Raw genomic sequence first — 25115 nt, forward strand, 5'->3', positions numbered from 1 at the left:
TTCTGAATCGAAAACCAGTTGAACGGAGAAATCGAAGAACGAAGGTGTCAGAGCCAGAATAATTAATTTTTCCAATGGGATCACTCTATATTTCTCCTTGTCGGATACCCTCCCCTGTTGCTGTAACCAAGTACAGTTCTACGCACTAACTGAAGTGTTGGCAGAAAAGCCAACACCGTGTTGCTAGAGGAGGCCGAAATGCACGCTTTTAAGCTCACGCAGATTGGCGTGAGATCTGGAACATTACAAGGAAATGAGAACTTAGAAAAACGGACTTAACTTTAATCCATAATTGTAGAACATCGCTCTTGATTATACATGCTTCGTAAGATAAATATCAAATGCTATGGCGCCGTGCTAGGTCGTAGCAAATGACGTAGCTGAAGGCTATGCTAACTATCGTCTCGGCAAATGAGAGCGTAATTTGTCAGTGTAGCTTCGCTAGCAAAGTCGGCTATACAACTGGGGCGAGTGCTAGGAAGTCTCTTTAGACCTGCCGTGTGGTGGCGCTCGGTCTGCAATCACTGACAGTGGCGACACGCGGGTCTGACGTATACTAGCGGACCGCGGCCGATTTAAAGGCTACCACCTAGCAAGTGTGGTGTCTGGCGGTGACACCACACTAGCTTTCTCTTAAAATCATCAAATCCCTTTCTTGCGGAGTCAAAAATACACTCCTGGAAATTGAAATAAGAACACCGTGAATTCATTGTCCCAGGAAGGGGAAACCTTATTGACACATTCCTGGGGTCAAATACATCACATGATCACACTGACAGAACCACAGGCACATAGGCAACAGAGCATGCACAATGTCGGCACTAGTACAGTGTATATCCACCTTTCGCAGCAATGCAGGCTGCTATTCTCCCATGGAGACGATCGTAGAGATGCTGGATGTAGTCCTGTGGAACGGCTTGCTATGCCATTTCCACCTGGCGCCTCAGTTGGACCAGCGTTCGTGCTGGACGTGCAGACCGCGTGAGACGACGCTTCATCCAGTCCCAAACATGCTCAATGGGGGACAGATCCGGAGATCTTGCTGGCCAGGGTAGTTGACTTACACCTTCTAGAGCACGTTGGGTGGCACGGGATACATGCGGACGTGCATTGTCCTGTTGGAACAGCAAGTTCCCTTACCGGTCTAGGAATGGTAGAACGATGGGTTCGATGACGGTTTGGATGTACCGTGCACTATTCAGTGTCCCCTCGACGATCACCAGTGGTGTACGGCCAGTGTAGGAGATCGCTCCCCACACCATGATGCCGGGTGTTGGCCCTGTGTGCCTCGGTCGTATGCAGTCCTGATTGTGGCGCTCACCTGCACGGCGCCTAACACGCATACGACCATCATTGGCACCAAGGCAGAAGCGACTCTCATCGCTGAAGACGACACGTCTCCATTCGTCCCTCCATTCACGCCTGTCGCGACACCACTGGAGGCGGGCTGCACGATGTTGGGGCGTGAGCGGAATACGGCCTAACGGTGTGCGGGACCGTAGCCCAGCTTCATGGAGACGGTTGCGAATGGTCCTCGCCGATACCCCAGGAGCAACAGTGTCCCTAATTTGCTGGGAAGTGGCGGTGCGGTCCTCTACGGCACTGCGTAGGATCCTACGGTCTTGGCGTGCATCCGTGCGTCGCTGCGGTCCGGTCCCAGGTCGGCGGGCACGTGCACCTTCCGACGACCACTGACGACAACATCGATGTACTGTGGAGACCTCACGCCCCCACGTGTTGAGCAATTCGGCGGTACGTCCACCCGGCCTCCCGCATGCCCACTATACGCCCTCGCTCAAAGTCCGTCAACTGCACATACGGTTCACGTCCACGCTGTCGCGGCATGCTACCAGTGTTAAAGACTGCGATGGAGCTCCGTATGTCACGGCAAACTGGCTGACACTGACGGCGGCGGTACACAAATGCTGCGCAGCTAGCGCCATTCGACGGCCAACACCGCGGTTCCTGGTGTGTCCGCTGTGCCGTGCGTGTGATCATTGCTTGTACAGCCCTCTCGCAGTGTCCGGAGCAAGTATGGTGGGTCTGACACACTGGTGTCAATGTGTTCTTTTTTCCATTTCCAGGAGTGTATAATCCGGAGGTCCTGAAGATTTTTACTGCATTGTTATACGGAATACAGGGATTCGGAGCCGCGCGGGGTAGCCGCACCGTCTGCGCGCCTTCTCACGATTCGTGCGGCTCCTCCGTCGGAGGTTCGAGGCCTCCCTCGGGCATGGGTGTGTAAGTTTGTTTAAGTTAGATTAAGTAGTGTGCAGGCTTAGCGACCGATGATCTCAGCAGTTTGGTCCCATAAGACCTCACCACAAATTTCCAAATTTCCACGGATTCGGAAATACCATAAACTTTTGCTGTCAGTTTTGAATTTGTGAAAAATTTATTTTGTTCCTGGCTTCCTCCATACCAAATTTCATCGAAATCGGTTCAGTGGTTTAGTTGCGAAAACATAACAGACAGAGTTACTTTCTCATGTAATAGTACTAGTACGGAAGCATGGATTAAATAGGCTGAGGACTGAAAAAGAATTTTATTCAGTACGTTGAATTGTGCAAAGTCGACCACATCAACTGATAAAAGCATTTTTTACAAATGTGATGTGCCCGCCTTCCCCTAATCCACCTAAATATATTCCTCGAATCATTAAATATATTGCACTACACACTTTCCAAAGTAGCCCATGTTCATTCTCGGTGTTCAAGATATATCGATAAACCTCATCTAAAGTGATTAAGCGGTTTAGTCGCCAAAAGCGTAAGAGACACACACACTTTCGCATGTACGGTTTTAGTACAGATTCCAGCCTTTCGGGCGAGCAGACTCAGCAGCCGAATGCAGGCAGTTCTGTCGACCCTTCACAGCTCGCGCTAATCGCTCCACTGTAAAGTACTGCCTGCAGCTAGAGCTTTGGAAGAGCCCATTAGGTGCTTATAAACACGTACTATCCCAGAAAGATCACTCGCCCTTGAGCCAGCCTCCTAGGTCTCCTCCACAACCCATTTAGGAGGATTAGGGGAAGGCGGGCACTTCACCTCCGGGCTGTAGGGAATTCCTTCTTCCAGACACTGACTCTGGCCTTCACACCTAACGTAGCGACCACTAAAACCACAGGAATCTGGGTTCGCACTGAGGGGTGTCGACATTCTTTGCGATTTCCACGAATGGAAAAGGAAGTTGGACAAATGTCACTATTGCATAATGTATTTTCCGCCACACGCCATGCAGCAACTTGTAAAACACAGACGTAGATGTGGATTTATTGGTATCTAGGGGATCGTATTTCGAGCTTTTAGACTTCGATATATGGTTCCTGCAGAATCTAAGGATTAGAATAATTCCATGGTTCTTCAGAACTCTCTGCAGTGGTACCAACAAAGTCTTCACTACATTTGACTAGTCAAATTTTAAAATTTTGCACGTGGCTGTAGCAGCAACCGTAGGATGAAATCTTCCTGTGGAAACAGTAAACAGCCAATCAGTTGCAAAATGGAAGATCTGTTAAAACCCCTTTACCATGGTTTCAACGTTTATAAAAACATCTTCTTCAGAAAGAAATACTGACAGCCTAAACAAGTTAAGATATGTACATACACAGGTACAATAATACCTCATTACGAATACAAAAAATTATTCAGACCTACTGGATTACATGTTGTGGCAGAGATAAGTGAAAATATAGCCGAAAGGCGCCAGTCAGATAAAAAATTTTACCTCCATAATAATTAAAACATACACAATGTGGTTGTTGTCATTCGGTATTTCCTCTCTTGCCAGAAGCTTTCCTTAGCCCAAGCGTTGAGTACGTGGTTCCAGTGCAGCAGCTGCACATTGTTGAGGAAATACCAAATGACAACTATCATGTTGTGCATGTTTTAATTATTGTGGAGGTGAAATTTTGTATTTGATTGACGCCTTTCGGCTATATTTTCACGTACTTCTGCCACAACATATAATCCATTAGGTCTGAATTATATTTTATATTCTTAACGGGATATTATTGTAGCTGCGTATGTATATCTTAACATATTTTTCACAGTTGACTTGTGTAGGTTGTCAATATTTGCTTCTGAAGAAGACGTTTTTCTTACGCGACTGATTGGCTGTTTACTATTCCTAACTTGTTAAAGTAGGTAGACCAAAAATTCCTTAAATTTTCCTGTCCGCTAAGTTCATTAATTTTAAAACATTTCACTTAGTCCGAATTATAATTTCTGTCCATGTCTTTTCTGTTAGTGAGGAAGAGCGTCTCACTTTTCAGGTGGACGGACAAAGGAAACTATTCGCTGTTTTATTGAAGGAACCTGATCAATAATTGTTGGAAATGCTACTACACGACACGCAAAACCATAATCAGAAGCTGCAGGAGAGTCGCTTACATGCTACCAGAAACTGGAGCGGCACCAATAAATCAAATCGGGAGGAATCCGGGCAGATTACAGAAGCAAAATATCAATCGGTAGACTTTTTCGTGTATTTAGTATCAATCAAATGAAATGCTTTTATTCCATCAAAAAGTAGAATACCATGCCCCATTCTTGTTTCACTGAATATAATATGTATCTGCTCGGGGCGGACGTCGCAAGACACCCGTTTCAGTTCGTCGTTGATCCATTAACTCACTTTTTTTTATTACAGAGGGCAGCGAACACCCTGATTGTTAAAGTTGTCATGTGAACGACAGCAGCGTCCTTGACGTCACAAAAATAGCGCTCGTGACGTTAATATTTATGGTGTAACGCACTGATACGGCACGCATTTCCCGACACACCACTCCAACAAATTGGTCCTCAAAACGCGTGTTTTAGAGAGTATATTCATTTTATGTTCACTCCGTTTTCAGATGTTCACTTTTATACTCGCGTCGCGAATATTGTTCAGCCGACCGCTGTGGCCTAGCGGCTCTAAGCGCTTCAGTCCGGAACCGCGCTGCTGCTGCGGTCGCAGGTTCGAATCCTGCCTCGGGAATGGGTGTGTATGATGTCCTTAGTTCAGTTAGGTTTAAGTAGTTCTAAGTCTAGGGGACTGAGGACCTCAGACGTTAAGTCCCATAGTGCTTAGCGCCATTTGAATATTGTTTCTTTACTTACGATGTTGTACAATAGCAGCCTTAAAAATTTCCTTTTTAAAATTATGCAAGGGCGTTAGTAAGGAAACAATGTTCATGACACGTAAATAAATGTAAAGATCTGAAGATGAGATGCCAAGCATCTGGAAATGTCATCACGCAAAAACAAACGCCTACAGAAACAAACTAGCTACAGTCAATTCATTATAAATTATCTTCGGTACCAACAGCTGCAGTTTTCATAATGGACAAGAATTATTTCCGAACAGTAAGACCAGAAAGAACAGAAAATATATACACTGACGATATGATTAAAACATGAAAACAACAAATTGATCCTGATTTGAGATTATCACATAACATATTTTTAATACGATGCATTTTGCAGACGACTTCGCGATTGTACAGGATGACAAAACCTCACTACAAAGAACCATCCATGGACTGAATCAGATTTCTAAAGAAAGTAATACGAAAAATCCATTCCAGAAACAAAACTGATGGCTTTCAAGGGGACACAAACGCCGAGAACCAAGAGCATAAAGGGGAAAAAGCCCACTGAACAAGTTAGTCACTTCAGTCACCTTGGAAATATTATAAACTACCAAACTGAATTCGACATTGACAACAGACTGCAGAAATATCAAATGATATGCGGAACAGTCAATAGAACATTAAGAAATATAGCGAGAAAAGACACATATATCAAGTTTTATAAAGTAACAGCCACTTGCTATTTGGAACCGAAACCTGGACAATGACTAAAAAGAAAGAAAGTAGGATCCAAGCGGTAGAAATGAAATTTCTAAAACGAGTTAAGGGCAGTACAAGATCAGATAGACTAAAAATCGAAGACATAGGGGCTGAGCTTTGGATATATGCTATAAAAGAGAAGGTCAGTTCTAGTCTACAAAGCTGGCTAGAACATTTACAAAAAATGCCGGATTCAAAACTACCAAACCAGCCTTAAATTTTAAACCTTTAGGTATAAGATCCCTAGGAAGACCAAGGAAAAGATAGCTGGATACTTAGGAGACGGATGATGAAAAACGGTGATGAAAGAAGACGAAGAAGAAGAAGTAGAGAATAGAAAAAAATCGTACGGAAATGGGACAGGTAATCCCAGTCAACAAGCAGTTTGCCGCAACTTTGCGATTTGTGGCCACAGGTGTGTCATTACAGCGTTTAAAATTTAGTGTGTTAATATCCAAAAGCAATATCCAACATCTTTTAAATATTTGTCCAAAAACACTTTTGATGATTGATCGCGTAGACATGAGTTGTTTCGGTAACACTGAGTTAATGAATGCGTTCTTCCATGGTTCAATTTAAAAAGTTTAGAAGTCTAAGTCACTTGAATTTAACATATATTGGCTGTATTACACAGGAGCCGAACTAGAATAATGCGAGCAACAGAATGACGAATATCCGAAAACGCGTCATGGGCAGAATAGGGATGGCGCTTATCGCTAAACATCCGGTTTCAGTTCTTTCCGTCTCCTGTCAAAAGCACTCAAAATAACTCGTTTCTGAAATAAACGATTTTAGGTTTTTTATTGATATTACTTGCAGTAATAAACAAAGACTAAGAACAAAGGCCGAAAATTTTTAATAAACATGCAGGAGTAGGACATCACGATCGATATGGAGTTGAGGCAGCAGCAGAAATATCACTGTGTCAGTCAAAGATTCCTATGGTGAAAGAGATGGACGCGGCGAAATCGGGACGTCATAAGTTGATGACCTGCATCGTCAATTTTGAGTGGTTAAGTTTTCATCCTGAAGCGAGTACAAAATTAAGGGTTCAGTTATTATCCATAGTTTACAGAACGGCAATAAAATTAGACGTACATCAATAAAATTTACCTTCTCTTACAATAAATTTTGCGGATATTTTTTCCTTACATGACTTCGTAATTTTGTTGTGCCTGTTCCCGTCTTTAAGCTTTCAAAATAAACGGAACATTGTAGTTCATTGCTACCAGACTCCTTAAAATATTTCCATACTAAGGATGATTTCATTCTGCAATACAACTGATGTCCCAGGACGACAGAGAGAAACTGCTGTATACGTAAACAGAAGCGCAGTACTGCTGTCAGCTGCAGTGGGACGTTACGCGGTATCAGCGGCCACGAGTGTAAATGTATACCGAACCGGGATTCGAACACATCTCCTGACTACTAGGCAGGTGCCAGAACCACTGCGCCATCCGGGACAAAGCCGTATCGTAACTGTGCGTGATATATATGCGTGATATGTCTTCTTTCGGTCATGTCCAGAAGAACAGACACCACGCTTCCATATACAAAGAAGAGCCAAATAAACTGTTACACCTGCCTGATATCTTATAGAGCCGCGCGAGCACGCAGAAGTGCCGCAACACGATGTGGCACGGACCCGACTAATGTCTGAATTAGAGTTGGAGGGAATAGGCACCATAAATCTTGCAGGGCTGTCCATAGATCCGTAAGGGTACCAGGGGGTCTAGATCTTTTCTGAACAGTACGTAGCAAGGCATCCCATATATGCTCAATAACGTTCGCGTCTGGCGAGTTTGGTGGCCAGCAGAAGTGTTTAAACTCAGAAGAGTGTTCCTGGAAACACTCTGTAGCAATTCTGGATATGTGGGGTGTCGCATTGTCCTGCTGGAATTGCCCAAGTTCCTCGGAATGCACAATGGACATGAATGGATGCAGGCGATCAGACAGGATGCTTACGTAGGTGTCACCTGTCAGAGTAGTATCTAGACGTATCATGTATCCCATATCACTCCAACTGCTCACGCCTCACACCATTACAGAGCCTCCACCAACATGAACAGCCTCCTGCTGACATGCAGGGTCCATGGATTCATGAGGTTGTCTCCATACCGTTACACGTCCATCCGCTCGATACAATTTGAAACGACACTCGTCCGACCGGGCAACATGTTTACAGCCATCAACAATCCATTGTCGGTGTTGGGGCCAGACGAGGCGCAAAGCTTTGTGTTGTGCAATCATCGAGGGTACACGAGTAGCCTTTGGCTCCGAAAGCCCATATCGATGATGTTTCGATGAATGGTTCGCCCGCTGACACTTGTTGATTGCCAAGAATTGAAATCTGCAGCAGTTTGCGGAAGGGTTGCACCTCTGTCACGTTGAGCGATTCTCTTCATTCGTCGTTGGTCCTGGTCTTACAGTATCTTTTTCCGGCCGCAGTGATGGCGGAGATTTGATATTTTACCGGTTTCCTGGTATTCACAGTACACTCTTGAAATGGTCGTACGGGAAAATCCCCACTTCATCGTTACCTCGCAGATGCTGTGCCCCATTGCTCTTGCACCGACTAAAACACCACATTCAAACTCACTTAAATCTTGATAACCTGCCATTGTAGCAGCAGTAACCAATCTAACGAGTGCACCAGACACTTGTTGTCTTATATATGTGTTGCCGACCGCAGCCTCATATTCTGCCTGTTTATACACCTCTGTGTTTGAATACGCATGCCTATACCTGTATCGTTTTGCGCGTTTGTTTACTACTCTATCCCCACGGTGGGGGGGGGGGGGGAAGGCTTGCGTATTGGTGGTGGTGGTGGTGGTGGTTAGTGTTTAACGTCCCGTCGACAACGAGGTCATTAGAGACGGAGCGCAAGCTCGGGTTAGGGAAGGATTGGGAAGGAAATCGGCCGTGCCCTTTCATAGGAACCATCCCGGCATTTGCCTGAAACGATTTAGGGAAATCACGGAAAACTTAAATCAGGATGGTCGGAGACGGGATTGAACCGTCGTCCTCCCGAATGCGAGTCCAGTGTGCTAACCACTGCGCCACCTCGCCCGGTGCTTGCGTATTGCACGTACCACGTACTGTGTAGTAGGCCACGCCACACGGCAATAGGTACGTCGTTTACTGAAACGCTATAATGATTCTTAAGTCATGCTGTTGCTAGTTTTTAACTTCAGGGATTGTTATTAAAGTGCTGATCGCTTTTCCCAGTTTTCATAATAACTCAATATTTCAAAGCAGTGGAAGTTTCACGAATAAACATTACTCTCTTTTAATAACAGTTTCATTTAAAGTCGAAAAATTTCACCGCTGCTATGACAAATTAATATGCCAGTTTCTTACGCGGTTAATAGTAAAAAGTGAAAAAATTGTTACAACCGAGAGCGAACAAATACCAGTTGGTTGGCTGGTTGGTTTTGGGGAAGGAGACCAGACAGCGTGGTCATCGGTCTCATCGGATTAAGGAAGGATGTGGAAGGAAGTCGGCCGTGCCCTTTCAGAGGAACCATCCCGGCATTTGCCTGGAGTGATTTAGGGAAATCACGGAAAACCTAAATCAGGATGGCCGGACGCGGGATTGAACCGTCGTCCTCCCGAATGCGAGTCCAGTGTCGAACCACTGCGCCACCTCGCTCGGTACAAATACCGGACACTACCGCTTATACAATACCAAATTTCCGAGATCGATTGTAACCGGTCGGTCTTCCGCATCCCTTCTCGCTGGCTGCCGGTTACCCACCCGTCGGCTCCTTGTGGAGGTGGTTTGCCATTGCCTTCTTTAGATCTGTTATGACGCCTCAAGTGTGTATTTGTCTCGTGTGGACGACTCTGATGTGCGCTTGTCCATTGTCATGTTGCAATGTTGTTATGGATGAAGGGAAGGGAGAGGGTGAAAAGCGGTTCCGGCACGCAGACTACCACTCGTGAATAACATCAAGGAAGGGGAGGGGGGGATGGGGGGGAGGGCGAGTCCCCATTCGACCGACGGATCACTTCATGCGGCACTGTGGAGAGATTTGGAATTTAAATCAGGAAACTAGTGCCAAGGACTCAACGTGACATTGTCTCCCCTTCTCGCCAGCCAAAAACTGGCAATGGAAAGTTGTCAGCACCAGGATTCGAACCGGCTTATCTCCGAGTCGAACACCACCGCAAACACACGAATTAGCGACCTCAGTTACGGAGATTGGTTCCCGACTCGTAGTAGTTACGAATTCCGAGCTATCGACAAAATACGGGTGCCCGGGAAGTAAGGAAGAGTTTAAAGTTTGCCCCATTTTGTCATATGACAGTTGGCAGCCGTGTTTCTTTCATTATTAGTAGTCTGATAGCTTTTGTGTGCTGACCATTGTTGTTTGATGTTTATTTCCGTCATGGAGCAGATGACAACTGAGTAACGTGTCCAAATGATAAAAAATTATTACAAAAACGGTGGAAGTCCCGCTGCAACCGTTCGTGAATTGCGTATGATACTCAGACGTAATGCTGCTCCAACCGAATCATCACTTCGGAAGTTGATCCGGAAATTTGAGACCACGGGTTCTGTTTCAAACGTTAAGAAAACTGGACGACCGCCTTCTGTTCGAAACAAGAAAACGTTGCTGTCTTGCGTGACAATGTGTCCCCAAGCCTCAGAAAACCGGTTCGCCGACGAGCATAACAACTGAATTTATCACCAAGTTCAGTGCATCAAACCCTTTCAAAAGATCTGAAAATGCATGCGTACAAGATTCAACATACACAAGAGTTGAAGCCTGCAGATCATGGAAAGAGACATCGATTTGCTCAACAAGTCTTGGATTGACAAGGGGAGAACGAGAACGTCACACAAAGAATAATTTTCTCAGATGAGGCACGCTTCCACGTTAGTGGGTATGTTAGTTAGCAGAACGGCAGAATATGGGGTAACTGAAATCCGCGAGTGACTGTGGAAGATGAGTTGCATCCACGGCGCACGGCAGTGTGGTGTGGGTTCTGTGCAGGAGGAATGATCGGCCAGTACTTTTTTGAAAATGGTGAGGGAGCTACCGAGATTATACACGGCGACCGTTACCGGAACATGCTTTCTGATTGGTTTTTCCCTCTTGTTGATGAAAATGACTATTTTTGGTTTCATCAAGATGCTGCGGCATGTCACAGATTCCGCGAAACGATTGCTCTGCTGAATGAAAAGATTCGTCAAAAAATTGTCTCCCTGCGTGGCAAACAGGAATGGCCTGCTAGATCATGCGATCTTACTCCTAGTGACTTTTTTGAGGGTATCTGTGAAGTCAGAAGTTATTTGAATAAACCACAAACAGTACACCAATTGAAGGATGAAGTTAAAAGGATTATTAACGGCATCCCACCAGATGTTTGTCAACGTGTCATCGAGAACTTAAATTAATTGCCTTGCTCTTTGCCGAGCGGCCTTGGGTGGTCATACAGAGGATATAATTTTTCATATAGATAAATGGGAGAAGTTACTTAATGTGTTTGTTAAGAAAAAATTACATTTTCAATAAATTCTACAGCACTTTAATATTCATCCCTGCTTCCCGGACATCCTATATTTTTAAAAGAATAGTCTTATAAGCTGATGTTTTTAACCGCCTTGTAATCTTGATAAAATGCCAAAATGCTCAGCAACTGTAGTCACCCCTGTTGTGGTTTGGCAGGAGCGAACCCACGGAGTTTGGAGGAAGCCGAAAGGCACGCGTTTAAGCTCACGCAGGCTGGCGTGAGGTCTGGAACATGACAAGGTAATCAGACTAGAAAAAAAGGATGTAACTGGTGGAATAGTTAACCTTAATCCATTAATGTTGACCGTAGCTCTTGTCTGTACATTCTTTACAATATCAATAGCAACTGATAATAGCGCCTTGCTAGGTCGTAGCAAATGACGTAGCTGAAGGCTATGCTAACTATCGTCTCGGCAAATGAGGACGTATTTTGTCAGTGAACCATCGCTAGCAAAGTCGGCTGTACAACTGGGGCGAGTGCTAGGAAGTCTCTCTAGACCTGCCGTGTGGCGGCGCTCGGTCTGCAATCACTGATAGTGGCGACACGCGGGTCAGACGTATACGAACGGACCGCGGCCGATTTAAACGCTACCACCTAGCAAGTGTGGTGTCTGGCGGTGACACCACAACCCCTGGCATTAATATTTAATGGATGCTGATTTAGGGTGTGATGCACTAAATCCTTAATTTTGGTTTCAGTGGTGGTGGACTTCAATACAAGTGACTCCTGAAAGATGAAATCTAGGTGCCGGATCGGAACATTAACACGGAAACTTGCCTTGATGGGATGGACCTGTGAGGGCAGGCCGTGATTCGCATATGGACATCCCAGTCGGCCATAACAGTGCATGCGAAGGTTCCGGGTTCGAGTCCTGGCCAGTCACACAGTTTTAATCTGTCAAAGTATAAGTTCACTACAGTACAATGTACTTTAAAAACTCTACAGAGGCTTTTTGAGTCAGGCTGTATGTTTCTAGAATATAAATAGCTCTCGGTGCAAATGTTCCCTGGTTTGTTAAATTTTTATTTATTCTACTTGGTTTTCGAAAAAAAAATTTTATATCGCTACACAAGTGTGACAAGCAATCGCGAACATGTAAGCGGAGAGAAAAAGGTTTCATAAACCTAGAAACACGTGCTCCAGATGGTGTTCCCAACCTAAAACCAGAGGCTAGTGCTGAACGTCTCAAATTAAAAATTAACTTAAAATTCCAGAATGAACCCGAGAGTCCAAGCAAAGTTTCCGCCGCACCAAAACTTTGTGGTGGATTAAAACTAGGTGTCAGTCCAGGAACCTTGTAACTTATGGCTAATGCACAGGATAGCTGAGAGCAAAGTGCTGTGTTCGAAGCCAGGATTGGTACAAACTTCCAATATGACAGAACTTTTTTTTTTTTTTGGTATTCGCAGCGCATGCCTACTGTACATGTTAAACCTATTTGTACTACACGCCAGTGTTATTGCTCTGAGAATCGAAACGCCTTTAAGCATAGTTTAAAGTTTTAATACTGTCATAAATATGAAAGAAACATAAAAGAAAATGATAGTTCGATTCACTAACTGATGAACCGACAGGAGGAGTACAGAGTGGGAGATTTCGGATGCAATCTGGGGAAATTTTCTGAGTATTTTGGTGTGAGGGATCCGTGACCTCCGACGGCTCTTGCCCGGTGTTTGCAAAGGGTCTTATCACCTCCCCCCTCCACCTCCCCCCCCCCCCGCCCCCCCATTTGCTTCGTATCTGCGTTTCACCGAAAATATCCTCACGGCAGGTGCTGTGTGTCTTGTTTGGGACCAGTTCCATTAGCTCACGATATTTGCTGTTGACAATAGTAATGTCCACTTTACTCTTTGCTCTCAGTCATGCATTTGGGATTGCTGAGTTTGCTTTACCAGTTGTATGTTGATAGTGATGCGGAGCGAAGGATACGTTTAGCATTGAGAAGCATCGCTGAATACGCCTGTTATCGTCAGACAACAGAAGTAAAACAACATTGGGCGTGACCAGTACTTGGATGGGAGACAGCCTGTGTGCCATTCGTGCCGTTACCTGCTTTGCTTTTACGCCATAAGGGAAGAGGCGTGGTGGCCGCGCGGGATTAGCCGAGCGGTCTTAGGCGCTGCAGTCATGGACTGTGCGGCTGGTCCCGGCGGAGGTTCGAGTCCTCCTTCGGGCAGGGGTTTGTGTGTTTGTCCTTAGGATAATTTAGGTTAAGTAGTGTGTAAGCTTAGGGACTGATGACCTTAGCAGTTAAGTCCCATAAGATTTCACACACATTTGAGGGGTGGTGGCGTAAATTCACTGATCACCAGACTTCGATCAAATACCAAACCTCTCCGCAGTGTGTCCTGAACAGAGGGTATGCGACAGATGGTGATCTCATCGTCAGATGGGGACGTTAAGCGCTGCGACCACCTTGGTACTACTCGACAGGATCCACACTCCTCCTTCTGCCATCGTCATGCAACACAAGCATGACACCTCACCACACACACACACACACACACACACACACTCCATTACTGCTGTAGGTTTAGCCAACGTACTAAGAAGGTAACAGCGATCTCTTTTTGATCATCAATTAGTAAAAATAGTCAAGATCGGAGAATATCTCATATATGATTGGTTTCGGCACTTTTAGTCGGCCATCTTTCAGATCTTGATTACCGTTTGGCTTGAGCTATCGTTGTTGTGAACAGCTTGGGCCGAATGGTGCTCGTAATATGAAGGTGGCCGATTGCACGTGACGAAACCGATCATTTTCATGAATGAGGTATTCTCCGATCTTGACTATTTTTACTAATTGTCCCTGACAGTCACCTACACTTATCAGAAACACTCAAACATACAATTTTCGGACTTCACGAAGGGAAGGTGCGTAGAGGGACAGAAAAAATTTCCAATTAGTCGGCTGAACCTGCGCTACGTGGTGTCCCAGCCAACAATGTCGTAAGACTTTACTTACGTTTTTATTTATGCAGTGTTGGCCGATACACACCTCTTGTACGACTTCACTATATACTCTGGAGGAGCTGTGCCCAGTTGCTCCCGTTGCGACAACAATCATTTCGCAATAATTTTACATCTGTATCTTCGTGACCTACACTGATGACCACTGCCCACCGCGAGGTTGAATGACTCCTGGTGGTGCTGGGGGCACGCGACGCAGTCAGGAAAGAATGTAAACCGAAGAGAGACGAAAGGGCAGACATTATTGTGAAGATACGGGCCGCAAACGCGGAAATCTACTGATATAAGGGATTTTGACAAAGGGCACATTGTTGTGCCGCAGCAGCTGGAAACGACAATCTCTGAAACGGCCTGTTGGCGTTCTACTGTCGCGAGCACCTATGGAAAGTGGTTGAAGGACGATGGAATAACGAGTAGGTCGTATGGCATTGGACAACCATGTCTCACCACAGACCGCAGAGGTCGGAGGAACCCCCACTGTGTAACCAGGATAGGCAGCGATCTGTGGCAGATCTACGACAGAGTACAATGCTGGGGCAGGTATAAGTGTTTCGAAACACACAGTTCAAAGGCCATTGTTCAACATGGAGCTCCACATCATACTTTCTTCTTTCTTTCTTTCTATCACAGCTGCCATGTCCCACGCTGAGGCAGGGTCGGCATTGTTAGGAACGGATTTGGCAAGGTTAGTGGAAAGGGGCGGCCGGATGCCCTTCCTGCCGCCACCCCATACCCCCCCGGGATGGAATTAGTGTACCACTGCTGTCCCCGTCGAGTGTAAGTAATGGAATAGTGCGAGCGTGTTCAGATGTCTACGAGTCGTATAACTGAGGCGGAACGTGGGGACCAGCCCGGCATTAACCTAGCGGGATGTGGAAAACCGCCTAAAAACCACATCCCAGCTGGCCGGCACACCGACCAACGACGGTAATCCGACGGGGGGATTCGATTCGGGGCCGGTGCACCTACCCGAGGAAGCAGTGCATTAGCGCTCTCAGCTAACCTGATGGGTGGAGCTCCACATCATACGACCCCTACATACTCCTGTGTACACCCAACGACATCGTGAGTTATGACGACTGAGTTTTCACCGTGGATCAATAGAAACGTGATACCCGTCGAGTGAATCACATTTGTTGCTACACCAGGCCGATGGCTGGGTCCTTACACGGCATCATCCAGGCGAACGGCTGCAGTAATCAAATGCCACGCCACAGATGCATGACGCTGAGGGCAGAATTGTGCTATGGGGTACATTGACTTCGACTTCTATGGGATCTGTAGGAGTAATCGAACGCATCATGACAACAGTGAAATACGTGAACATTATTGCGGACCACCTGCATCACTTAATGCTTGAAGTCTGGCCCTACGGTGGTGATATCATCCAAAAGGATAACTGTCCTTGTTGCGAGGTCAGAATCATGTACAGTGGTGTGCGGGGCATTGCATTCAATCACATTGATGTCTCTGCCAGTAAATTTGCCTGATCTGTACGCACTGGAACACATATCAGCTGCCAGCTGTGTGCCTGTGAACCACCATCCCGTAATTTGAGGGAATGGTTGACCTGTGCATAGACATATGGTGTCACATACTTCTGGAATACCGTCAAGGACTTGCAGAATTCATGCTAAGCCTGTTGTACTGTGTTTGAAAAGGCCAAAACACCCCATTAAACAGGTGGTCATAATGTTTTGGCTCATCGGCGTGTCTATAGTGCTGCATACCACTGTCCATGTACAGCTGACACTGCTACAAACGAACTAGTGACAGAATCGAACAGTAACGAATCGAACAGTAACGAATGCAAGCTTTAGCAGCAAGTAATGGGAGTGAATGGAATCACTGAGAGATTTCCTATTGAAATTTCGGGATGGCACTTTTCAGGAGGAGTCAGACAACATATTACTTCCCCCCTCCTACATTTCGCGTAATGACCACGAGGAGAAAATTAGAGAAATTAGAGCCAATCATTCTTCCCACAAACTACAAGGTGCGACAGTAAAGTAATAAGACTGATTTTCTTTGCAATATGTGGCAACCCTGCAGGCTTGCATAGGCCCAATATCTTTGACCTTGGTCTATAAGCTGCTTCTAGTCCAAGCGGCACATCGATGCAACTGCTCAGTCGTGAGGTGTGCTGTAATAAGTTAACACGTGTTTGTGCCTCTCGTCATAGAGATGGAACCGCATAATATTGCGCAACGGTATGCCATTTCTTTTTCCGTTAAATTGGGTGAAAACGCGACGACAACTTACGGTAAGCTTCAGAAGGCTTTTGGAGAGGAGGTTATGTCAAGACTTCAAGTTTTTCATTGGCATAAAATGTTTAGTGAAGGCAGAACGAATGTTGAAGATGAAGACCGCAGTGAACAACCATCAACCTCATGGACGGATGCAAACTTGACCAGGGTGCGTGAACTCCTACGACTGATCGAAGATTATCCGTGAGAATGACTGCAGAAGAACTGAACATCAATCGAGAAACGGTTCGTCTAATAATAACTGAAGATCTTGGTATGAGAAAGATTTGTGCAAAAATGGTTCCCAAAAATTTCACATCACAACACGGAGAAACACGGAGAAATGTGGTAGCCGATCTGTTAGAGCAAACGGAAATCAATCCAGAATTGTTGAGTCGTGTTATCATTGGTGATGAAAGTTGGTTTTTTCAGTACGATCAAGAGACAAAACGCGAAAGTTCGCAATGGTGCTCAAATGGATCACCCAGACCTAACAAAGCTCGCATGTCAAAGTCAAAAGTGAAATGCCTGCTTGTGTGCCTCTTTGATTCCAAGGGAAATCTTCATAAAAAGTGGGTGCCTCCTGGACAAACAGTTAATCAATATTACTACAAAGAAATTTTAGAAAGACTTCGTAAAAGCGATTTCGTGTCCGTGCCAACGTTGCTGATAATTGGATTCTGCATCACGATAATGCACCATCCCATACTGCTCTGTCAGTACAGCAATTTTTAACCTCAAAATAAATTTCAATACTACCACAGCCACCTTATTCACCAGATACCGCTCCGTGCCACTTTTTTCTATTTCCAAGAGTCAAAACGGCGGTCGGGGAACACCATTTTCAAACAACACGTCCAAAAAGCTGTGACGAGGGTCTTGGAGGATATTACAGAAGATGAGTTCCAGAAATTTTACAATCAATGATAGGATCGCTGGAAAATGTGCAATCAGAAGGGAACTCTTTTGAAGGAGCCTACACTAATCTTGACTAAAATGGTAAGCAACATTTTTTTTTTTCACATCAGTCTCATTACTTTACTGTCGCATCTCGTATTCCCGAGTCGAGCAGGGTTGGAGGGATCAGATAGTGGTACCGAAAGTACCCTCCGCCACACACCATTAGGTGGCTTGCGGAGTATGATGTAGATGTAGATGAACTTTCTTTGCGAACAAGACATACTACACAACCGTCGGCATTTGCAGTGTTACGCACGTATTTTCTGTGCAACAGAGATACAAAGATAAATGAAGATCTCGACTCGACAGTTAAGCCGCCCTCACACGGAACGAGGGAACTAATGCGGCGTGAATGCTGACACGACATCCGGCCTCACGAGAGAGAGGGCCGTCGACACACGGTACGAGCTGCTTAACGAGATTTGCTCCCTGAGCGCTCTCAGGCAGACGTTGTCGGTTTTATTTGGCTCGCAGACCACACAGTTTCCTTACGAAATCGGACGTGCGTAAAACAGCTGCGTTAACTCTGTTAGCAATTGTCGAAGAAGAGCGGAGAAAGTTGTGATGAAGATTCTGGACTCGTCGATGGCTGGAAAAGCGAATTTCTGACAGAGAAACAGTACATAACGCTGTCCAACGATCTGTGATACATAGCACAAGTTATTCGTTAAGGGGAGATGTTGATGAAATGGACCAAAAATGTCAATTTTGGATTTATTTTTTATTTGTTAATACAACTCATGGACAATAAGTTCCCAAAGTTTCAATGTTGAAATCGCATCCAAAGTGCCTATAAATTAATTAAAAGTGTGAAGCGGCCTCCCTGCGACGACCACGTTTCTAAGCAGCACTTCAATACCAGCTCAGTGAACAACGATTATGTGTATTACTTTCAGCCAAACGTGTGCGGGATACATCTAGAAGGCCTTGATACATACTCTTTGGTTTTATTGGTCATCTTTGGCCGATCCTGCACTTCTCAAAAAGTGTATTGACGGCAAAACCCAAAATCCAAATGAGTCTCTAAATTCACTAATATGGAAACAATGCCCTAAAAACACATTTGCATCTGCTACAGTTGAAAGAATTGCAACTTATGATGCAGTTATTGCACTTAATGACGGGAACGTCGGGAGGATGAATGTATTAGAAAGAATGGGCTTCAAGACAGGAAATTTCACTCAAGACATACTGAGAAACATAGATTTACGTCGCGTCTCTGTAGCTGAAAAGTCAGTTGAAGACCTGGTAAAGGAAAGAAGACAGGCAACAAGAAACCAGAAGAGAAGCGTTGAAGGGAAAGACGACCCAGAGTACAAATGTGGTGCCTTCTGAAGAAGTGACATAAGGAAAAAGTTAGGCTGAACTTTAAATTAGGTTTCCTGAAAAGTTAGTTTTTTGAAGTTTATGTACCTTTTCCTCAGATGCTATGCATCCTACAATTATGAAATTTTGTACACATATTTCTGTAAACCTAATAAACTTCTTCTCAAGAGCAAATTTTGAAATTCTGATTGCAAGCTGAGATATGTGGCAAAGTGCTTGGAATTTTGCATGAATTTAAAATAGTACTTGTGGAATTATAATTAAAAATTATGAAAATTTTCCTATTTGACCTATTCCAAAACCCTCATGAGGGAAGCTTACAGCATATAAAGAGATGAAGCAGAGAAAGTTTTGTAGAAATCTCTTGAATACTTTCTGAGAAAAAGGAACGTACATTATTTTTTGAAAATAAAACTTCATATTTCATTCAAAAATAGTTGAATATACATAATCAAAGAATTTTATATGTAAATGTGTCACTTTCATGTAAAGCGTGGTACAAAATTTCATTGCCATATCCCCAAAACTGTGGATTTGGTGCATTTTTGAAATAGCGTGTGTTTTTCATCAACGTCCCTCCTAACTCAAACGAATTTTCATCACTTTTCGGTTTTAAATTGAATGGAGTTAAGGTATAAAGTCTAATGTCAGTTTTCGCATGCATAACATCCGTATTCTCGGTGCTGAATTGACTACCAGCACTCTGAAATAGCGTTCTTCATTACATAGATTTCAAGATCGAGATTCGTTTCGTAGCTTCACTTGAATGGAGCAGAAAGTTTTTTCGAAGCTGCACACCATAACTGAAAAAGAAATTTACCGATAAGATGCAGACATGAGCTAATGAAAAACTCAGACGTATATACATTTCACGTAAAGTTTCATAAGTGCAGAAACTTCCGGTGTATACATGTCCGAAAGAACAGACACCACACATTCATATAGCTGAGTCCCCTACATGAGGAATGGATCCACGTTCTTCAGTGCGGATGCACAAGTACGTCCAACCTCCTTTTGGAATCTCAGAGTAGCGAGCATGCAGGAAAAGAAGAGGGACTGCGATTAGATGGCGCTGAGGCGCTGAGGCGTCCCGAGATAACCCGCGCAGTTCCGATAGCGCTGTGTCACGGATGGCGCCGTGGTTAACCCACCTGCCTAGCAAACAGGAGGTCCCAGCTTTGCATCCTAGTCTGGTACACATTTTCACTAGTAGCCACTGATTCCAAGTAATGTCCCAATGCAGCTGACATCAGTATCATGATTTCCTTTCCTGCCTCCTCCATTTTACGTATAGCTTCCAGTGTGTAACTTTTGTTTGGTTCCAGACGTAGGGAAGTAGTTACGTATACACCTCTGGCCACTGGGGAAACATTCCAGCCGTTGGCCTTTGCAACAAGGAAAAAAAAAAAGAAATAATCGTATGGCGTTGTTGGCCGGGAGGCCCCATTCGGGGGAATTCGGCCGCCATATTGCAAGTCCTTTTTAGTTGACGCCACTTCGGCGAGTTGCGAGTCAATGATGATGATCACACAACACCCAGTCCCCTGTCGGGAATCGAACTCAGGTCCCCTGGGTGGTAAGCGGTAACGCTACCGTTTCGTTACGGAGGCGGACTGCAACAAGAATAGCACGAGTTACAATATTTATAACAAATAACATTGACTTTTGACATTCTATTTCTATTAAATGAATAAGAAAGACCCTGAAAATTAAAAGAAAAAGCCGAAGGAGGTGAACGCGAACTAACTACTTTCTTATTTTCAGCTTAAGACGCCATCAACTTATCTACAGATACATCACAACTAGAGACCTTCTCGTGTGGTGTAGACAGCGTAAAGACTCCAGAATGAGATTTTCACTCTGCAGCGGACTGTGCGCTGATATGAAACTTCCTGGCAGATTAAAACTGTGTGCCGGACCGAGACTCGAACTCGAGACCTTTGCCTTTCGCGGGCAAGTGCACTACTTGTCCCGAGCTAGAGTCTCGGTCCGGCACACAGGTTTAATCTGCCAGGAAGTTTCATATCAGCGCATACTCCGCTGCCGAGTGAAAATCTCATTCTGGAAACATCCTCCAGGCCGTGGCTAAGCCATGTCTCCGCAATATCCTTTCTTCCGGGAGTGCTAGTTCTGCAAGGTTCGCAGGAGAGCTTCTGTAAAGTTTGGAAGGTAGGAGACGAGATACTGGCAGAAGTAAAGCTGTGAGTACCGGGCGTGAGTCGTACTGCGGTAGCTCAGATGGTAGAGCAGTTGCCCGCGGAAGGCAAAGGTCCCGAGTTCGAGTCTCAGTCTGGCACACAGTTTTAATCTGCCAGGAAGTTTCAGCGTAAAGACTGTTTCTACAACTGTCATTAACTGATATTTAATTGCGACAAATTGCATCAAAACGATTTTTCGATAGATCACGATGGTACCGAAGCATTCAAATGGTGTACTTTCATAGCACACAAGCTAGAACACTAAAACATCGAATACAGAAAGCCATTATCTACCGATATGTAGTTTCATGTAGCTTTACTACAACAAATCGCAGTCAAAATGACACGTTTTCAAAAAATACTCACTTTGCAGACGCTTGGAAACAGCTTATATTCATATCACGTACTCTATGATAAAGAAAACCCAATAAACACGTTGTTTAATTTAATTCAATATGGCGGCTCGTCAGATCTGCTTGTGTTATAAGAAACGATGCTGCATCTCATTGACCATGTACCACTCCACGAGGCAAAAGTCTGGCACGGCACATTCTTCATTTCGCGGTCCTCAATGTAATGAGACATGGAATTCCCCCCCCCCCCCTCCCCCCCATGACGTTACCAGCCCCCCGTCCATGTGAAGAGGACTGCTTAGGGCACCACTATGAAAAACAGGTTTATTGCATTGAAAACATGGTATGTGTCGTGGTTTACTTATATTGCTTGCTTTACGATAAACCGAAAAATGTCAGCTCTGCCACTATTTTCAGACTCTCACTAATGTCAACTTTGTCACAATATATGCACGTAAACAGCGGTAAGTGCCAAAACATGGCTGTTAGTGCTACCAACACATCCGATATTCATGGAGCAAATGCTATTCAGAAACAATTTTTACAAATGTGAAGCTGATGTGGATAACTGCGAAGGTAAAGATCCTGATCATTTTGCTGAACCCAAGCGCGTTTCAGATGTTGACAAAACAAGTAAATGAGGATAATTCATTAAGCTAGTAAACAATGTTGTGTCCCTCACCACTCTATACGTGAATTTACGTGATGACAAAAATGTTAAGGGGTATCATTAACATTCTTTACGTACTGTACTAAGACGACACTAAAATTAATTTTATATTGTGCCCAATCATAGGTTAATGTTTGAGGTTGTATTTCATTACTTCACAAACTGGTAATGCAAATTTTAGCATCATAACGGAAATAATTCGGACCTTCTAATTTGTATTTTTGAGAGCTTTCACAGTATTGTTCGTTAACTCGCCAGCAAATAGCAATTGTTAACGATGGTAACTGATAAGTGCACTCAGTTTGCAAATTACCAACGTTCCATAACCACTGAGGTATTTTTAATAATAAAATTTAGGCTGGAATCAACTATTTTAAAAATATGTCGTTACTCTAGTAATATTTAAAAACAATGACTTATGTGAATAAAATAATCACAGTGGATATACTTGAAATATCTCTTTATGAGAATTTATTGAAACTTTACAGCTGAGGTTTTCAAAAGTCAAGCACCTTGAGACTAATGAGCGCTGATGCCAAAATAGAAACTGTTGGTTAACAGCGTCTGACATTTTAAACAATTCTCATTATTCTTCACTTTCAGTTGCACATTTTTAGGTACACGGCACTCTTCGGTCTCTCTGGATCATTTTTAGGTCGATGAAGTTGTGGCAGTATAAGAACTGCACGAGAGATTACTGCAACTGAGACTGAAGAATAAATAACTGTTTTAAACAACCGTACAGTTCCTGTTCTGTCTTGACGAATATCTCGGCTGTAATAAGCCTCTCAAATTTTGTTGCTAAGATTCGGATTTACACTACATTCACAGCAATGAGACTAGGCTGGAAGAATGATTGACTAAATAATAATTCTTTCGCAATTTGATTGTTGCTATTTCCTTCAGAATACACTATTATAATTTCGGCTTGTAGTAGTTGAGAAGTGATTGACTACTGTCATTTCGAAATTAGGTGTCTTGCAAGAAGCATTACTTTTCAAGAACAATGGCTACACAGACAAAATGTTCAAATGTGTGTGAAATCTTATGGGACTTAACTGCCAAGGTCATCAGTCCCTGAGCTTACACACTAATTAACCTAAATTATCCTAAGAACAAACACACACCCATTCCCGAGGGAGGACTCGAACCTCCGCTGGAACCAGCCGCACAGTCCATGACTGCAGCGCCGCAGACCACTCGGCTAATCCCGCGCGGTGCTACACAGATAAAATTGTAATAGTGTATCCAGAACGAATGGCGAAAGCAATATCATTTAGACGACTTCACATCTCTGTGCCTCGTCATAATAAAAACGTCATCTAATGTATTAATTGTACGGAAAAAGCGTTACTAGCGAATCCAACAACGTACTCACCTGCCAAGGCGAGCAGCGCGAATCCCAGGAACTGGTGGTAGGAGGCCATCTGCAGAAACCGTCAGACGTCGTGTGACTGGTAGGTAGGCAGCAGTCTAGGCGGCGCTATATATGGCGTGCTTGTGTAACATGTCAGCAGGCAGAAGTCTGTCCCGACCACAAACAATCCGCGACTGTTATAGTAGTAGCAATATCTGTACGAGATAATTCCCTCTTAAGCGATGCCGACTCCTTCGCACGTGACTGCAGCCGCTTTATCAGTTCGTCAAGACTGACACTTCTGGGACTGGAGCAGTGCCAAGGGTTCGCAAGGTCGACTGCTCGTCCCGAGAGCGAAACTATCTTCCTCTGCCGCGTCGCTGGCGCAAGTGTATCGACAGATGTAGCGAAAGGCAAGGGAATACGTCTTATACGTACCGAGAGCAAGAAGTCGTCTTCGGCATCAGGTGAGAATGAAATTTGTAACGAATCGGTAAGTAATAGAAGAAAATTGCAAGAGAGACGTCTATTCTGAACAAACTATGGGCGAGGTACGCGGATCATTTACTTATCCGATCTCAGAGTGACACTCGCCGAAATTTGGAGCCGCATAATCTGAAAGACTTCCGTGAGTGACAGTTCAGAGATGATAGGTTAAGGGTAAGAATAACACTGTGCAGAACAAGAGTCTAATACTGTCGTTCGTGGTTAGCTGTAGAGTGCGAGGTACTACTGTGTGAGAAGTAACGTTGCCCGGTGCGAGTGCGAACGGAGGCGCGCCGGCGTGGCCGCAGCGACGCCACGTGTGCCCGGGCGCGACTGCCGGCCGGCAGAGGAGGAGCAGCGGCGCTGACTGCTGTGGCGTCGGCGTCGGCGTCGTCGTCGGCGTCTGTCGGCGCGGCGGCCACAGCCTGCGCGGCCGGGCGGCGCGCTTGCGCCCCGCGAGTTCGCCGGGAAGCCGAGGCTCCAGGCGCCACACAGCCCCACTGTCCGCACGCGGCGGGCAACTAGGGGAGAGCTTCGCCAGCGGTCGATACTTATCTATCGCTTTCCGAGCGGGGAACGCTTCCCTGCACCCTCTGACACACACACACACTCACATTACAATTTACGATACACATTCACTGTCACCACCCTCTACATCTACATCTATATTTATACTCCGCAAGCCACCCAACGGTGTGTGGCGGAGGGCACTTTACGTGCCACTGTCACTACCTCTCTTTCCTGTTCCAGTCGCGTATGGTTCGCGGGAAGAACGACTGCCGGAAAGCCTCCGTGCGCGCTCTAATCTCTCTAATTTTACATTCGTGGTCTCCTCGGGAGGTGTAAGTAGGGGGAAGCAATGTATTCGATACCTCACCCAGAAACTCACCCTCTCGAAACCTGGACAGCAAGCTACACCGCGATGCAGAGCGCCTCTCTTGCAGAGTCTGCCACTTGAGTTTGCTAAACATCTCCGTAAGGCTATCACGCTTACCAAACAACCCTGTGACGAAACGCGCCGCTCTTCTTTGGATCTCCTCTATCTCCTCCGTCAACCCGATCTGGTACGGATCCCACACTGATGAGCCATACTCAAGTATAGGTCGAACGAGTGTTTTGTAAGCCACCTCCTTTGTTGATGGACTACATTTTCTAAGGAGTCTCCCAATGATTCTCTACCTGGTACCCGCCTTACC

At 45.0% G+C, this 25115-nt stretch overlaps 1 protein-coding gene across 1 annotated transcript in view; it reads right to left on the reverse strand.

The window, feature by feature from the left end:
• Positions 1-24227, reverse strand: part of LOC124620050 — a 359651-nt gene extending 335424 nt beyond the window's left edge. Inside the window, exon 1 of the mRNA XM_047146717.1 lies at positions 23455-24227. Coding sequence (XP_047002673.1) covers positions 23455-23503 — 49 coding nt within the window. The 5' untranslated portion in view covers positions 23504-24227. The remainder of the gene's footprint in view (positions 1-23454) is intronic.
• Positions 24228-25115: the final 888 nt, after the last annotated feature.

This window comes from Schistocerca americana, chromosome 6, assembly GCF_021461395.2.
Source record: "Schistocerca americana isolate TAMUIC-IGC-003095 chromosome 6, iqSchAmer2.1, whole genome shotgun sequence".
Classification (NCBI taxonomy): Eukaryota; Metazoa; Arthropoda; class Insecta; order Orthoptera; family Acrididae; genus Schistocerca; species Schistocerca americana.